This window comes from Trachymyrmex cornetzi, unplaced genomic scaffold, assembly GCF_001594075.2.
Source record: "Trachymyrmex cornetzi isolate Tcor2-1 unplaced genomic scaffold, Tcor1.1 scaffold82, whole genome shotgun sequence".
Classification (NCBI taxonomy): domain Eukaryota; kingdom Metazoa; phylum Arthropoda; class Insecta; order Hymenoptera; family Formicidae; genus Trachymyrmex; species Trachymyrmex cornetzi.
This window is the reverse complement of record NW_017300158.1, coordinates 382,415-401,422: the sequence shown is the minus strand read 5'-3', so window position 1 is coordinate 401,422 and position 19,008 is coordinate 382,415. Positions and strand designations below refer to the sequence as shown.

General features: G+C 30.4%; 2 protein-coding genes across 3 annotated transcripts; both read right to left on the bottom strand.

Annotated features, from left to right (window-relative positions):
- Positions 1–1,400: 1,400 nt before the first annotated feature.
- On the bottom strand, positions 1,401–4,962 carry LOC108768675 (uncharacterized). Of its 2 annotated transcripts, XM_018519195.1 has the most exons (7): positions 4,881–4,962; positions 4,709–4,777; positions 3,969–4,130; positions 3,367–3,680; positions 2,718–2,982; positions 1,924–2,270; positions 1,401–1,745 (listed from the first exon to the last, which is right to left on the bottom strand). In XM_018519195.1, exons 2-7 carry the CDS (start codon positions 4,738–4,740, stop codon positions 1,429–1,431), a joined length of 1,437 nt encoding a protein of 478 aa, XP_018374697.1. In that variant the 5' UTR covers positions 4,741–4,777; positions 4,881–4,962; the 3' UTR covers positions 1,401–1,428. The 2 variants fall into 2 exon arrangements, with proteins under 2 accessions (XP_018374697.1, XP_018374698.1); XM_018519196.1 differs by lacking the exon at positions 4,881–4,962 and having other exon boundaries at positions 4,511–4,772.
- LOC108768676 (uncharacterized) lies at positions 4,787–7,607 on the bottom strand. The gene is made up of 2 exons (XM_018519198.1): positions 6,671–7,607; positions 4,787–5,208 (listed from the first exon to the last, which is right to left on the bottom strand). The coding sequence occupies exons 1-2, from the start codon at positions 7,605–7,607 to the stop codon at positions 4,877–4,879; spliced, it is 1,269 nt and encodes a 422-aa protein (XP_018374700.1). The 3' UTR covers positions 4,787–4,876.
- Positions 7,608–19,008: the final 11,401 nt, after the last annotated feature.

The following is a 19,008-nucleotide window of genomic DNA, read 5'->3' as shown; positions in this document are numbered from 1 at the left end:
TGACTGTATCTCTTTTACAACAAACAACATCTACTTTTGATAGTATAATAAGAATATTAAGTTTATAATTTAATAAAGCATAATTTTTCAATGTAAAATAACAGAGCGTTATTAATATTTGAATAAAAGTTTCAGTCAAAGCTTCTCTTTTACGTTCGGTTAGTAGTTATATAAAGAGGTCCCTCTTTTCTAACTTTGACCACGAGCGGAATAAAAATTATTTGAAAACTCGTATAGTGATTCTCTTCCTATCACATTATCCATAAAATTTAAAATGTCTATGTTTCGTAATCATAAAATCTCTCATAATAATTTATGCCTTCGTAGCATAACTTTTTGATTACACTATACAAAATACATCTGCACGATTCAAAAGACTTTCGTCTAATTCTATTTTTTTATCAATATCAAAATGCTGTTGAATAATATTTGTTGTGCTTATAGCTTATTTTACTTTTTGACTATGTACATAAAAAAATCCAGATTAATTATGTAGAAAATAGTTAATAAAAATAATATGAACATTAATTTAGGTATGGATATTAATTTGGGATCAATTAAACATACCATTTATGTTTAATGTACAGATTGAGAGTTTATTCTCGGTTTAACATGTATGCGTACGTTTATCGTATAATTAATTATATAATAGTATCACGTATTTACAGTAGATTTTGTGCGCCAGTGCCAAAAGACATAAAGTGATGTTTATCTCTTCAAAATTACAATGAGGAAAAATGTTAAATCGCTTCATCAGCTCTATCGATTTTATTCAGTTTGTATGTACATTGTGAAACTATTTTTTCATGCCTTTGTGGCATAACTTTTTAATTACACTACACATAATACATCTACACGATTTGAAAGACAGTTACAAAAATATATGTTAGACAAACGGTAGAAGAGAACTGACTGTGACTAGAAGTAGCATCTGTGATTGTGTTACAAAGTGCAATGTCATTTTTCAATGTTTTATATTTCTCTCAATTATCGATAATTTTATATTTCATCACGTTTCTCATTTAGCATGTGACACTATATTCAGTGACAGATAGTCCGAAAATAGCGCAATGTTCATTTTAAGAATGTCCATATTTGTAAACCTATTTTTTACTCATAACAAAATAGTTCATTTTTATTTTTTAATAGATCGCAGTCGGACGATTCCATATTAGAGATATAACACGCAGTAATTTATTTGTTAAAATTATTCTCAAAGCTTTATTTTAAAAGATGATATTTTAGTAGACACAAAACAAATTTCATTATTTTCTAAAAATATCAAAATTTTCAAAGACAACAGAATTCCAGAAGACAAATTCATGTATGTTCATCAATTATTCAAAATTAATGTTTTACATCTGTAAAACATTAATTTTCTTAATCTTTGACAATGGCTTATAAAAGTGATAAAATTTAGGAAAATATTTAAGGATCATAACGAGCAGATATTCTAGTTGCGCCTTGTGCTGCCTGCGCAGAATGTCTGGTTCTATCTCGCAAAGTGTTTGGCGTATCTTTGGTATATCTGGATGACATCCGTGCGAACTCATGCGATATCTCATCCATTGGATGTTTTTCTTCTAACGTTTCGTGCAATGGTATATTACTATTCCTGGGACGTCGTGATTTCATTGAATATAAAGCTGAGATTGGAATTTCACAAGGCCTAATATTTCCTTCAAAATGATGTTTCGGCTTACAATGGTTGCACCAAGATTGATCGAGTATCTCCGCATCATCGCCTGAAAAAAATAAGAAAATTAAAGAATATTATAAACATTGATATTTATACAAAAACTTAATGATGAATTCGAGTTAATAAATACGAAACTAAATTTAAAAATTAATCAAAGAAGGTAATGATAAATAATCAAAATTATTATTAATATTACTGTACTTTTATAAATGTTGTTAGCTTACCAAAACGAGTCTTTGTCGAGAAGTTAGGATTAATCTGAAATCTACAATTGTTCCTTCTCGAAGTTGATGGTTTCCTGGTTGAGATAGTACCGCAACGGCTACACTTTCTCCTATCAGCAAGTTCTGCCTCCGTAAATGACTTTATTTCTGGTCTTGTCCGTGCTCGGTGACTCGGTTGAGTTAATGAGGCCATTGTGTCATATCGATCTGTTGAACTCCTTTGCGGAATCCAATTTTGATAGCCCATAGATAATCTTCGAGGAGAATTTTTCACTGCTTGAGCCGTGTACAGATCTTCCTCCGACAACGTTTCATGGATATCGTGCTCATGTGCATTATGGTAGTACCTAATCATACAGGCACCTCGCAGAAATTTGACGTATCGATGATAGAATATGTATGATTAAAGAGAATATCAAACCAAAAGCATAATACAGATAATTTATCATTAAGCTGTTTAATTACAATGTATCCTGTTTAACGTGCGTTTATGTCTCTAATTTCTAGCGATTCATGTTACTTTGTCGTGCACAATCCATTTAGTTCTTCATTAGCTTTGAATGGACTGTCCACGCAATAGTGCGATTAAACTAGCATAAATTGAGGAATAATTGGAATTAACTAAATTAGATGAAGTAAGCGTAGTAAAATATATTTTTATAAGTTTCTGATCTTAGTAAATAGATAATAAGAAATTATATTTTTTCCAATTATAGAAGCATTAAACTCATCGGTTATTAAATAAAAAAAATTAATAAAACAACTTTTCGTGTTTAAGAATTTACATTACAAACCTTGTTGGTAAATGATAAGCTGGATACAGTTTTGGTGCTTGTTGAGAATAACGAATTCTATGTGGATCTTGTTGCTGGTTAATCATTCGCATTCGCTGTGCTCGCAACAATGCATCTTTCTTAACTGCATTACGTTGTATAGCTTGTGTTTCGGCAGGTGCATCAGATTCTTCATCTATTTCATCGTCTGCTTCCTGCTCATCGTATTCCTTATTGATGGACTCCTCGACTCTTTTGTCATTTCGAAGAGATCGATTGTTCTCCGCTGTAGGAACATTTTATTTCAAGAAATTAAATGCAGTCTCAATAATTATGTCGCTTTTAATCATTTTAAACATATAATTTTTCTATAAATAAATATAGCTTATTTTATTAGAAAAACTTTCGTATTTTCCCAATATTATTTCTTAATATTATTATTAATCTCTTTGTGTTTTTTTATTCTCTTTATTTATTATGTTTTTTCCATCTTTGGTCTGTTTAAATATAATGATAATTAAAATTGCTTAGCTCTTTTATATTCTTTGAAAGACATATATATTTGAACTATATTTTTAGATTTATTAATATTTTCTTATTAATAATTTTTTGTACGTAATAAAGTTTTATGTAAAAAAAAGATAAATTAAATAACATTCACATTTTATACCTTCCTCTTCAGCGTCTTCTTCTAAATTATCTTCCGTAAAGTTTCCTAGTTCGTCATCGATATATTCTGTATTATTTTCATCTTCTTGTTGAGTCTTATATCGATCTTTGTTTATAACATCAACATTATCAATACGATCTTTATTTCTAGCAGATTTTGTAGTAATCTGTTGGTATCGCTGTGGTACTTCCGCGTGAAGAGCAGAAGATTGTTTCGGATGTGTTGAGTATGGATAAGTGTTATGTTTTAAAGTTTTGTAAGAATTTGCGGAAGAATAATAGTTCACCGATTCTGGCATAGGACTTTGTTGGCGTCTAAAAATCACGAAACTGTTTTTGACTCACTTTTATAAGATTTTATTTATTTATGAACGATATTGAATTTTTTACCTGGCGTTATACGCCAAAAAGAGTTAAAATTATACTTTTAATAAAGTTTTGCATTTAAATTCAAAATTTAACATAAATTTAAGTAAAATTAAATCTTCGAATACTGTATGAGTTGTATTCGCTGCAAAAAATTTTAATTAAATATTTTCAATATATATGTAAAAGAGTTTATATAAAACGTTTTTTTAAGTTTTGTCATTTATTAAAAATTACCTGGTACTTTTATCAATGGTATCTTGATTGCTTCTTTGTGTATATTGCCAATATACATCAGGTAGAACTCTACCATTAATGGTTTGATTAGCAGACCACGTAGATGTATGTGGTGAAATGTACTTTTTAGATCTTCCAATTTGCTCCATTCTCGTCAGAAAGCTTGTATAGATATTTAAACTTTGTCAAAAATGAACCTTTACATTTGTAATTTCTTAATTCTCAAACATTATATTCCACTTTCTTCAAATTTTGTTCTTAATTTTGTTTCCTTATTGTTTATTATATTTCTATTTTCACTGTTTGCTTTTAGCACAATTCTTTATTATTATTTTAATTATTCTGTTTGTTTAAATTTTGCTCAAGTAATTTGCACTTCTAATCATAGCAATTTGCTGATCACAAATATTTTTACAATTTTTTAAGAACACGATAAATCTTGTCGTATTTATCGTGTATAATATAATATGTCGTATCGGTTTATTTTGGCAATTTTATAAGATAAAGTATGAAAGAAATGTTTTAAGAAATAGGAAACTCACTTTAGCACAATCTATAATATTAATATCTTTTTGTAATACACAGTTCTCTTCGTCACAATTTGTAATACAATTTCTTCAAAGAACATTTGAATTTTATGATGCAATATTAAGAGCTGGCAAGACGATTAGCACAGAGATGAGAGTGATGAAAGAAAGATGCGACGTGGATATTTTACAAGAAGTTATATAAAATTATACTTCTTCAGGAGATTGCACGTTCGAAATTTCATCTGCAACTACATCCGCGTAGAATAACTTCTCGGCTTCCTAGGATAACGAAATAAAAAGGATAGAGCGGCGTAGTTAAAGAAGAAGGAACAAGGTGACAGTCACGATCTAGGAACGCATAGATCGTGATTTTCTGTTTCACCATTTGTCAGTTTCGTTGCTGTCTTCGTGTTCCAACGAAGAGTTCAACGTGCGCTGGAACTCATGCACTCTTTGACTCTGTTGCTCGTGATGCAACTTTCGCCACTTAATACGACGATTTTGGAACCAGACTTTAACTTGGGCCTCGGTCAGTCGAAGTGCGTGAGCCAAGTACAATCTTTCCGGGCCCACCATGTATTGTTGACGTGCAAATTCACCTTCCAGTCGTTCCAATTGTTCTGCCGTGAAAATTGTTCGCACCCTCTTCACTTTGCCTCCTCCACCAGAACCAGAACTCGAACTACTGTTCTTTGTTGAGCTTTCCTGACCTAAGAAAATAGCAAGCAAACATATAAAATAACAACAAGGAATATTTAATTACATCCTTTGCAATAAAAGTTAAACAATAATAGAGCTAGTAAAAAACTATATTAAAATGCAATACATACATTTTAATATAATCTTACATTACTGTGGTCTTTTTTAACGTAATTACTTGCATGCTATGTTTCTATATCCCAATATTATATCTCAATTTTTGTTGTTCTGTTTAATGATTTACAATTAAGTAAAGATAATATGATTTACAATTAAGTAAAGATAAATGGATAATATTTACACATCTTTTAAATAAAAACACTGGTTCCAAAAATTATTTTTAAATTGTGAAACAATTTGTGCTAAATATAATAACGTGTAAAAATAGCATTTATACATTTAATAAATTTATAAACCTGAGGTGTCCTAGACACCCTACGTCAGTAATAAAAGAGTATGTAATAAGGTTAAGTTGCACACGTGCATTTAAGCGTAATCCATCAATAAATTTCCGAAGATATATTATGTAAATATTTTAGAAGATTTTACAAAAAAAAATATTATACCTGTATTTAAAATTAAGAAATTTTGAATACTATTGCTTTCTTTTCGACGTTGAAAATTTAGATATTTGACACATTCATTCTAGTAGAAACTAAAATTTATCTGAAGTTAGTTATACGCTTTCGATTATCATATAGTACACATAATAGCATTTCAATTGTTTCTTATTCAATTAAGAATGCATTCCATTTCACACATAATGTGCATAATGTATCATTTATCCTTGTTTAACATTCGGTGAATAACAAGGATAAATGATGCATCATATGTAAAACGGAACGCAGTCTAAATAATATATTTATTGCACATAATAGTCTGTTAAAATATTAAATGTATTTCTTGTATTTAGAGTAAAATATTATTGTTTCCTTACAAGTTTCAATTTTTTTAAATATTTTTGTTTTAAAATAATTTTGTTCTTTAAATTGTAATTCCTACCTTAATTGCGATTCTAATTTTAATAAATAAACTTTGAATTTTATGTAAAAATAACATACAAATATTTAATATTTATTTTATTTACATATAATAAGTATAAATTTAAATGTTCAATTTTGTTTAAAATATTTGAAACACTTTTTTCTTACTTATTTACTTTATAACGTAGAATATTTTTATTGTATAGTAACTATTTGTCATAATAAATGTTATGACAAATAAATAACATCCTATGAGAATTTAATGTGCGTTATAAGAATTAATTGAACAATTTTAAAAATATGCTGCTTCACACACACAATATTATATAAAAAGAAATTATTCAGTAATTAAGTGTAATTTAAATAATATTTCTATGTATCTCTTGTCTTTGATTTAATCAGGCTAAACAAAAAAGGTATAATTAATAACAGCCAGAATTAACAGACAAATTAACACACATATAATAAAGAGAAAAAATGTTATAAATACCCTGATGTTTTCTGTATTGTTGCTGCTGATTTCGTTTTTCTCGCTGATTGTTCCTTAAGCCCAAGATCGCGTCGATAGTGAAGGACTTCGCTTGTTGTTGCTGCTGTTGTTGTGAATGTTGCATGTGTGTAATCGAATGCGAATGCGGCACTTGCGTTGACAAATTTTGCGCGGATAGTTCTGTACCAAGTAGATGTGAGCGTCTCATACGCTCCAAAGCTATTGCTTCAAGATCGGGATTCCTCGGCTGTACTTGCAAGTTCCTAAATTCCTTGTGATCTAACATGCTCGAATTTTCTAGTAAACCAGCACCACCACGCAATCTTTCAAGGGCCAAACTGCTAATATGAGTATCCCTCATTCTATCTAGGGAAAAATTGAACTCTTTCATGCGATCGAGATTATAATTCTTGAGCAAGCCGAAGTCCTTTATTTCCTTTTCTACCACAAAGTTAAGATCCTTGCTATACCTATCTAAGGAAGATAACGACGCATGAGGACTCCTTTGCTTCGTCTCGCGTAAATTAAACAGCACATTTTTAGCGCTGGAATTTTTTGATCTGCAAAGCGTTGCAGGGTCAGTCGATTCCTCATTCTCGTTCAATCTCTCCAACGGATAATTAATTTCAGTCAAATTATTGGCGGAGTAACCGAAATCTTTGGCTTTATTCAACGTCATAGTCAAATTCCTGGTCGGATTTTCACATGGAAATTCATTGAATCGGAGAGACGTCCTATCGCCACCTTCAAGACTAAGATGAAAATCTTTCGGTTCCGTCGATGCATCTTCTTTGGTTTTATCAATAGATAGATTCAGCTCTTTGATGCGCTCATAACTTTGAAAAGCTCTTAATTGAGATTCCGAATGGCTGCTGTCACTTATGCAATCCGATAAGTCTTCCGCCGTTAGTCTACCCGACGGATCACTTGTCTCCATTTTGAAATATTTTTGAAACTGTTATATTACTTCAATATTTTCTTGATATGGATATGTTCCGATCATATAACCACGGTTAGCATTAAATGTTTATTAATATTTTTCGTTACATAACACAAATATTAATTTGACTTCAAAGAATACAATCAAAATCTATAACGAATCACACCAAAAAAATTCGAGCTTTTTTTAAATGTTATATTATTTGCATAAACATTTATCACAAATTCTTTCTGCAGAAATAGCGATCGATTAAGTATATCCAATTAGTTTTTCTTCTTCACCATGGTCATCAATTGTTCACTGTCAGAGTTATAATCAGAAATACTAATTTATCACGTATTTTCCATTAAACAAATATACCATTTTTTAGTCACATTAACTTGCCGCCATTCATAAATCTTCAAAACACACAATGTCAAAATCGAAAGTCATTAGATTATCATCACAGCAATGTTTATTATCGATTAATTATTATCCCATCATAAACAACAAATTCGCGCACTGTCACAATTTTTGCAGATTCATTGAATAACTGTAGGTTGCTCAGATTGTCAAATGATGAATAAATTGATGAATAAATACAAACGAAACGGAAATAAAAGCAAGGAAGTGGCAAAAGCACGAGAAGAAACAGTAGCAGTATCGGAAGACCGAACTACGAAGGCGCCTTCGACGAAGTATGATCGGACCGCGTTGGCGCTCTGCAGCATCCAAGGATAATGATGTCAAGCACGAGGATCACCGCTATCGGATAGGGTTGGCCAACGGGACCAAGGATATCCAGCTAATGATCCCGTACGTGACGAGGAGGGTATTCACCCGCCGCCTCGTAACCCTCCTTGCCCGCCCGCCATCCCTAACAATCAGTCGACCGTTATGTTTCACCTCCGCAACCCCCAAATGGACCGCAGGATACCCCCTCGTACGGTCAATATTTTTTCATTCGACGAGAGAAGGCCGGGGCGCACGTCGTCGCCGAATCCTGGTTGGCCGGATTCTGCCATCACCCCGTGTCCAGGACACGCCTACCGCGAACATCGTGGGGGTTATTTGCGGGGAGTCTGTTACTTTTTTCTACCCTCTATCTCGAGCTATCCAGCCAGCATCCACCTCCGTCGACTCACAACCCGTTCTTCCTCATCGTCGTTCTGCGAAAACCTCCCCCGTCCCACCTAGCAGGCACCCATTAATAAGCTTTCGCCTAGACCAACTAGCTTACTTGAAGATGCTGATACCGACACCAGGTTTCTCAGAAAGCGTATCTGTGGAGACGAAGATGAGCGCGTGCGTGAACGTAGTTAGCGCCTTGCTTCGACCGCTCGTCAGCGATGTCATCCGCGTCCAAGACCTTCTAGTAATTAGGTCCTAATGATGATGAGGTAGTTTAATTTTGTTCGGATGATCTTTCTTATCTCGTCTTGGATTGAGATAGTCTTTAACATCGAAGAGTTCACTCGCTATGGATTATTGGGAGGAATTTCGCGCAATTTATCTTACGAAATTTCGCGCTGACTCGGGGAATTCTTGAGCTAATTACACAAAGATGGTAATATTATAATGAACATAAATTAATTATAGAAAACTGTTATCAAAAAAAGAAATTTAGAGTATTGTTGACATATTTTTTGAAATATTTACAGATAGAATTTTTGCACGTAAGATATATTACATATATTACACGTAATAAAAAAAATCTTTGTTTTCGTAATTTATTTTTACTTATTATAAACACAATTGATAAAAATTATGTTTAAAAATATATTACATTATGGGAAACGTATACTATCCTTTTTATAGCAAAGAATTGAATTCTAAAATATTAATGTAAAATAAAAAATATAATTTTCAAACATTAGTAAAAAGAAAAAAATTGCTAACTGTAATGTATGCATATGTATATTTATCTACAGTTTTTATATAACTAAATTAAGACTAAAACGGTGACCATCATTATTAATATATTCTAAAGATGTCGAGGTAAATAAGTCCTCCTTAATTGCTTCATGCCAATCTGAAACTTAATCCACAATCCCCTCATTAGACGTTGACGGGTACGCGGGAATTTCAGTACCTTGGAAAACCTCTAAGGAGGTTACACTCGAGGGCAAGAGCTTAATTATGTCGAGGTTTTACATCATATCGACTTCATACACGCACAGCCTTATCTTTCTGTTGATGACAACAAATATCATCTTAATAATACACGGTGCTTTAAAGTGAAAGAGAAGAACTAATTTAACCGAATTAAAAAAATGTTATGTTAATTATATTTTTTCTTGCAATCCGTCAATGTGACTAATGTGTGTATAGTATAAGAAAGTAAAATCTTTGGATATTTCGTAATTACGCAATTTTTTTAACATGTATTTCTGTATGTAAAAACTATTTTCACTCATAAAAAATGTTGTAGAGTTCTACTTACAATATCTAAATATATATAATGCATGTTATTAATAAATTCACCTATTCCAACTGCCATAATGTACGCATACGCGTGAATAACACCTCTAATAAAAGTTTTACGCTCGAAAAGCCATTATGAAGTTAAGATTGAGCTATAAATTTCAAATTTACACGCAACTTTTAAGCTATTCTCTATTTTACAAACAATTCATAATTGCATCGTATATTTCTTATTACATAAACTTTACTATAAATTGTTTTACTATAAGGGATCATTGTAACACCGATAATCTAATCCTTTTAGATCCAAATTTTTATTTATCAAATAAAGAATCTAAATTTTCTATAAATTGTTATATTATCATAAATATATATTTTTATATTTGTGTATTTTAAGTTAAATTAATTTAAATAAATTATAAAGAGTTAAGAGATTTTTTTAATTATTTTGCTAAAATGTAAATAATTATATATGTCAAATTTATATAAATATTTTTATATATACAAAAAACATATGCATTATTACATGCATAAAGAAATTTGTTGTTTAGTTACAATTTATTCATATTTTATGTAATTCATGTACCTAGTAATTTCTTTAAAAAAAAATTACACGTACGTAAAATTTTTAGAAAAGAAAGAACCTGTGCATCGTTAAGTTAATTTCTTCACTGTCTTATTTTCACAATGCGCGCTAGTCTGATATATATAATTATCAGTTTTTAGATAGTGTATGTATATGTATGTGTGTGTCTGTGTGTGTGTACGTGTGTGAGGGAAGACAGAAGCAGGGTGAAATTGGCGACAAATGAATAAATTAAATGGTAGCTCGTACCGTAGTGGGGGTCCAAAAGAATTTCTATTGAAGCTCGATACCCACCCTCTTGATCGCCGCCCAAATGACTTGCGACTCACCCTTATTACGGCCTGAAATTTATCACGGAAATTTCGTGGAGTATTTTACCCGGATAATTGCTCCGCTTTATAAGAGCCACCCTTACGAGCCAATATTATAAGACAAAGAGGATCAGGCAAGACTTCTATTCACTTTAACAAAATTAGTTCGATATGCAGACAGATTAAACAAATCTTTGATAGAACAAATCAAACCAACAAGACCCTTTTAATTCTTTATTTTACAACATAGTTTCTATTAAAGTACTTTTAACAAATCTTGTATATATTTTTTATGCAAATTCTGAGTTATAAGAAGATTTACAAATAAAAGGAAAAACTTATCTATTTATTTATATTATGCGATAGATAAACTGATTGATTTCAGAAATATTATAATAGAATTAAATAATTAAAATCAAGAAGTCTAATTAAGCACAGTTAATATTGTATAAGTAATATACAAATCCAATGGATTTTATATTGCATTAGTGATTTCAAAAATCACACTGTATATCCTTGAACGTCATTATTCTAGTAATGACTAAATTTGACTGTCGCATCCATGAATCCATTAAGTTAACGTTGTTTGCATCAATCATTGATCGGTTCAGTAAATCTATCAACTGCGGAAACTAACCGAATTCACAATACCTGCTGATCGCGGCATGGAGAGGATCATTAACTAACTAAATATCAATTTCGATGGTAAATAGTAGTCGCGCTATCTATTGTTCTCAAATTGAATCCGTATCAAGAATGATCTACAACCGTGTGCAATCGCTGCCGCACAGGCGTGGACGTACGTATAAAATTCACGAGCGCATAATGCCATACGCATCCCCCTTCCATCCTTCCATCCTGAACAGCCCAGGAACGTAGGTATTGCGATCGACACATACAAAGCAGTCTCTCCCTTCCTGGACTCTACAGCATTCTGTTGCCTTACAACCAACGCTACTATCCTCCCTGGTCCCTCTTCACCTCCTTGGTTACCCTTGCCGCCTCCTCCTCCGCCACCTCCTCCTCATCTTCCTCCTCTGGCTTTCATTCCACATGCGATATTAAAGCCAAGGCAATTAGCGGTGGGGGTTGTTGCGAGGGACGGCGAGGGAGTGCGACAGTTTCAGCCGGGTTTCGTAGTCATCCGCCTGGTGGGGCTGTCTCGGATATGATTGGCTGTCAGCAGGGGTTAATCCCTGGGCCCGGCCACACCCCGGCATGTCTCAATCCACCCCCATGAATCCGACCGACCGAGCTTTCCGCCCGGAATCCACTGAAAACGAGGGTGAAAACGTCGAGCGGCAAGGATATACCGGATGTTTCCGGAGCGCGGGATGGGTCGAGCTCCTTAAGCGTGAAGGAGATAATTTCGGACAGATGATAGCGTCATCGAGCAAGAAAGACGGTAAGCGTGTGCTCGTTTTTAATGATGTAGTAGTTAACGTTTCATTACGCGGATGAAAATTATGCGCTGGTTTACGAAGAACTGCGTGAGAGGACAATGAGAGAATTGTTCTCTCTCTCCGTTCTAAAAATATTTAGAAATAGATCAATAATTAGGCATCTAAAAATTATTTGAATAACTAATTATTATAATTCTCACATATAATGCGCTTTATATACCTAAATATAAAATATGAAAAGTTTACATATTCTTAAAAATGAAATTTTAATTAAAATAATCTAGATAATGGTTATCTTACATTCAAATAAATCTATAATTTTCTCAACAATAAAGAATTATCTTAAAAACATAAGAAAATTTTTAAAAAATTGCAATAACTTAATATGTAAAACTTCAAATCATCGATAACTATGATTTGTACATCATATAAAAGAACAAATTGATTAATGAGTTAAGTAGTCAATATATATGTGGTATAATTCTTAATCTCGAATAATCCTCCGTCTCGATTACTGTTATTATTACTAATTATTGTTGTAGTTGTTTTTATGATATAAATCACAAAATTGCATAACGAATAGTTGTAACATTAGATGGGAGAAAATAAAGCGAAGTTTCAAACTTTCATCAACTAAAAGGGTCGTAATAAAAATTTTACCAGATAAAATAGAAAAAAAGAAAATCTAGAAAGTATAAAACTTGATATGAGAAGATGAAGAGATGGCAGAAAGCGTAGCAATACTGCAAATTATAAATGAAAACTTTTTTTGTGAAAACTTTACTTAATTAATTATCATATTATCATCTATTATTAACATGCATGTATGTATCAAGTAAATTATCTGTTACGTTATAATAACACTATTTTTATTGATTAATTATTTCTAACACACAAAATATATTACAAAATTTTTTTAAAAACAAAGAACATTATATAATATATTTTAATTTATAGTATTAGTAATTTTATCAAAAAGTATTTATGTTTCTAAATTGTCCATAACTGATGACTACTACGTTTCTTGTTACGTTCGAGATCAGCGATTAACTTCTGTATACTAATGCGCACTACACGAGTAATTATCGTTCTACACAGTTGCGGACTTTATATTTCTGCATAAGCTCAATGCTTTACGTTGTCAGTATCCATACATTTGCGTGACGGATAAGATCGATTTTCTGACATTCGCGTATGTTTCATTTGTGTTTCTCTATTGACAGTGCGGAATATTGTAAAAGATTGTAGTGAAAAACGCTTAACTCCTTGTTCCGCGATCAGATATCATCCGTCAAATGCTTTCTTGGATTCCGTGGAGACGTACAGTAAATAACGAAGAACAAAATTATGTCAGAAGACGTCAAAATCCGCCGCCGAAATCGATCCGAGCATTACTAGCTCAGTCCAGCATCGAGTAAGTATCGCCTTGAAACTTTTTTAATCATATCATCCTAAAATATTAAGATATTATATATGAATTTACAATTATCAAAATAAAGTAAATTAAATTTTTTTTAATAATTAAATTAAATTGTTTTTATTTATTGCTTGCTAAAAAACTATAATTCATAAACTAGTAGTACTGAATATTTAGATTGCTACATTATTGTATGTTATATGTGTGGGTTGACTTTTACGGAGTCAAGTAAGGTTAATTAAATTTCTCCGTAATAGCGATATGCGAACCTGTATTAAACTGTTGGTTCCATGAACATAATTAGTATTTATTTTCCCCGAAATATTCTTTGGTGTATTATAATATTATTTTAATATCTTTTCACGACAGTGCAAAGATAACATTACCATATACTGAAGCTAAGACAATATTATCGCATATTATTATTGTGTTTCTTTTTATTAAATAAAATAAATTTGTAACAATATTTATCTATATTACTGAAAAAAGAAGTATTTAATTTTAAGATATTAAAATGTTTTATTCTTATCTTCATTTCTTAAACACTTAAAGATAGATAGACGCATAGTAACGTGTTTTAAATCCAAACACGTAGTATTTTGTCTATTGAAAAAGTTTAAAACTAAAACATCTTTAAGTGTTTAAAAAATGGGAACAAGAATATATATAAAATATATTTCTTTTTAAGTGATATTATGTGCAATAATTTGTTTTCACAGATTTGATATTTAATGAAAAAGAATTATTATATTTACAACAAATATCAATTTGCAATAGTAAATATGATCTATTTAATTAAGCAAAATTAGTAAACAACTTCTTTGTTTATTATTATTATTATTATTATATTTATCCAATATAACATAAATATGTTGTAAAGTATGTGTAAATAATTTAACAAATACAATAATTTAACAAACCGCACATGAAAAATAAGTTATAGATACGATATAAATAAGTACATGCATTAATTTTATTTAAAAACGTAAAATAAAACAAAGTATTCTATTTGAAGAATACGTAGTATGTATTTACACACGTAAATGTTCTGATCTAATAATTGCACGGAATGTTGCCATACAATTTGATATTCAAATGACTAGTAATTATCTACCATACGATACATGTATGAAAATAAAATATAATTGATCTTGTTATTTGCAAGTAACAATGTAATAGGTTAATAATTAGATTAAATTAGCAGTATAATGATCAAATTATTGAATCTATTGCACAGATTATTCTGTAATCTTTATATTTAAGAAGTAATATATACGTGAGTTTTATATAAATACAAAAAGCTGAGAATTAAATATGAAATTACGAATTAAAAGTTAAAATAAGATATAGAAAGTATTTATCATATTTTATTATATCTGTTTATTTTAATGTCTGCATTGACGTGCTCGTAGTCATGCGTAATTGATATGTGATATAAATATCACTAAACCGGAAACTACAATATCATTAGCCTTGGGAACTCCCTTTATCTTTCACGCATATTTCACGGGAATTCCTAGATTTATTTTCAATCTCGCAGATGCATATGTAGCATGAAATTAGAAACAACTCTGAGAAAGATATAAACATTATTAATTTCAATAGAATAATTCAACAGTAATATTAATTACTGAATATAATATAATTGCAGCATTGAAATTTTATTTAATTCAATTTTTTTATCCCAATAAAAAACGGATATTATTTACTAATTAACTGATAATACGCATTATATAAAAAAAAATTGACAGAACATCCTTGTACAAGAAATAAAAACTCATAAGTTAAAGTAGAACACAATAAAGACTTCTCAATATTTTTTTGTATTAAAAATTGCAGAATTTAAAGTGACGACTTATATAATATTTTAATATCTTGAGAAATATCGATTCATCGTTTAGTTTTACCTGACATTTGACTATTTAATGACATACAGTATAGTACTAAGGGGAGCAATATTCTGTAGGGAATAGTAAAAAAATATAAAAAATTAAATAGACCCTAGTTTCGCATTTATTTTAGCATATTTAAAATAAATGCATTTGAAACATCAAATAAAATAATTTTTTCTGATCTTCAAAAATTTGTCACTTAAGAGGATAACGTATGTAATATTTTAATAATATATAATAAATGTATTATTGTTGTAATATTTTATAATTAAGTACTTTTTTAAACAGATATAAATATATATAAAAATGTTTAATATGTAGAAAATAATTTTGCAAAATAAATCGAGTAAAAATATATGCAAAAAATATAACAAATATATTTTTTATTATTCTACATTAACGAAGAAAGAAAGCGTGAATAAGTAAACGCGTACACCCCTTCTCTTCGCATACGCGTGCACAATCAGTTGGGATCCCTAGTGAATGTGGATACTTGATACCATAGAGACTGTTCAGTGCCACTTTTTCCTTCACAGGGGTCGCGTACTAAATGAACGACGTTAGTCCAGAACTTTCTAGTTAATACATCGCAATCATATCGCGTATTTGCAAATTATTATAAAGTAATGTGATAATACTAAGATAAAATCTATTACATAACAAAGTAGTATGTGTATGTGCAAATATGTGTAGTTCATGGTTTTATAAGAATTTGTGCTTCAAGAGAAATTCATAATTTGAAGATTTGCAAGGATAAATTCAAAATAATTCACAAATACAGCCATGTTGAGCAACCTCGTAAAATTCTATTGTAAGAAACAAAGTCGCAAAAAGGATAACAAAACACATATTGAAGAGATAAAAAAATCGTCTGCAATCTGTGAAAAGGAGTATTTAACCAACAGAAATTTATCGATTATAACCGATAAGCATCTTGAATCGGATGTCACGAATAATGTTTATCCGCGGCACGAGGAGCACATTAATGCTACAACATCGAATCCTTCCAGTATAAATTCACAGAATTCGTATGTTCTGATAGCATGTGAAGAACCTATTATATCAAATGATACAAACTGGGAATTCGTAGACAATGACGATATCACTGAAAGTATACAAAATAATAGTACTAAACAAAAATATTGTAGTCCCAAATGTAGTAGCGCTTGGTTTCTAAAAATTCGTCGCGAGATTGTGAAGAACTGTAGTAATAAAGTTTGTCCTATGCCGTGTGTGACGAATGGGTGAGTGAAAAAGAAATTTGTTTTTTCTTAAATAATAAAACTATCGATAATCTTTTTTCTATATAAATTAATTAAACTATTTATAATTACATTATAATTTAGTATTAGGTGAAATAAAATATGTATAATGAGATTACGACAAATCTCTTTCCCTGCTAGAAAATAATTTAATAATCATATTAAAATAACAATTATAGAAATAATATAATCACTGTTATTTTAATATGACGCAAATTAATTATTTTAACACGTAATTTCTCAAAGAATTGTCATGATATTTGATGATAAAACCGCAAAATTTTATCAATAGAATACACGCATTTCAAATTTATTGTGAAAAACAAAGTTGCGTAGAAGATAACAAAACAAATATTGAACTTTGTTTTTTACAATAAAAATTTGAAATGCGTGTATCCTATTGATAAAATCTTGCGGTTTTATCATTTTAAAAAATACGTGAAAAAGAGTATTTAACCAACAAAAATTCATCGATTATGACCGATAAGCATTTTAAATCGGACAACGCAAAGCATTGATATTCATATTTTGCGGATATGGGGTTGTCATATATAGACTACTATTAATGATTCAAGATAATGTTATACATGCTATACAAACGTTTAGTAGATTTATTTTTAAATATACATATACGAGTACAATTATTATACATAATACGATATTATTATAAGTAATACGATAAACATGTCACTACATGAAAATCTATTCATAATGCTGATTCGTTTCTGTTATCAATTAGCAATACATCATTATTCCCAGAAGTTTATTATTATCTATTAAGCTATATCTCGAGCGGAATTAATAGCGCAATATCCGTATGTAAAAGCAGTCTGTCTGTTCACATCTAAATGTGACGGATGTCCCGTTACGATAATGCACTTCTCACGGTCTTTTACGGAGACACTCAATAGTTTGCACGTGGCAGGGGAGTTTAAAGACCCTTAGAAGCGCGAACGGAAAACCTGGCAGAGGTTCACTTCTCGCAGGGAAACACGCGTGGATGAGTCATACCAGTAAATAGTAGCTTGAAAGTAACAAGCATGCATGCATGACCAAATAAACAGCACATAGCAGGAAAAAATGTGTTGTATGCTGTTTTCTTTATCTCATGATTTTTATCATTTTTATTATTTATTATATGTATATATATCTATCTATTATATTATGAACAAATAAATATAAATTTGTTATAATTTAATTTATTTTATATAATTACCGTATCTCGTCGACGCGTTTACTTAGCGCGAGACATTATCGTATCTGTTGAATAAATTCGTAAATATTATTTTTATATTTTTATATGGTTCATGTTAATATTACGTTAAGATGCAAATAATTTTAAATTGTAAAATAATTTAAAAATCAAATTCCGATAATATTTTAATAACTTTACGTTAAATATAAAAGAGTTATAAATATTTTGTACGCGTATAAATATTACTCAAAAAATCTTTTTTTTATTCATAACTAACCATCTCTCTATCATATCATTGCAAAAATCTATACATTACATTAATCCAGATAATCTTTTCAAGCGTCATATTTCATATTTAATTTAGCACCATTCCGTTAATTTTTAATGATCAGTATATGCATAAGTACCCAATATCATTAAGAAATATCATTATCACGTAAAACTAAATATTCATTACGTATATTACGTAGTCACGTACACCTTTTATTCAGCATTGCACGAGTGAGCGCTACGTGTGCCGCGTGCAGGCGTGCGCGATACTCTTGCGCAGCACGTGTATGTAGTGGATTTCCTGCACGCACCGAACCTGAACGCAAGAGGGTTCACGACTCTGTGATTCGATATGCCTTTTGTGCCTATTCTCTCGAAAACAATACTTTCAACCTGTGCGGATAAGAACACAAGGCTTTTAGTGACATGATGTGTCGACAAAGTCGCTTCTGAGTTTTATTCGTGTTTTCATCAGCATAAATGTAAAAAAAAAAAATTGTAAGATATGTAATTTTATTAGACATTATCTACAAGCTAAAACTCGTTGCAAATATGATCGAGAAATAATAAAATGCCAATTTTTTAAATGTTAACTTCTAAAATAATTAATTAATTTACAAATCATATTTATATATTACACCACTTTTATCAAATCTTCA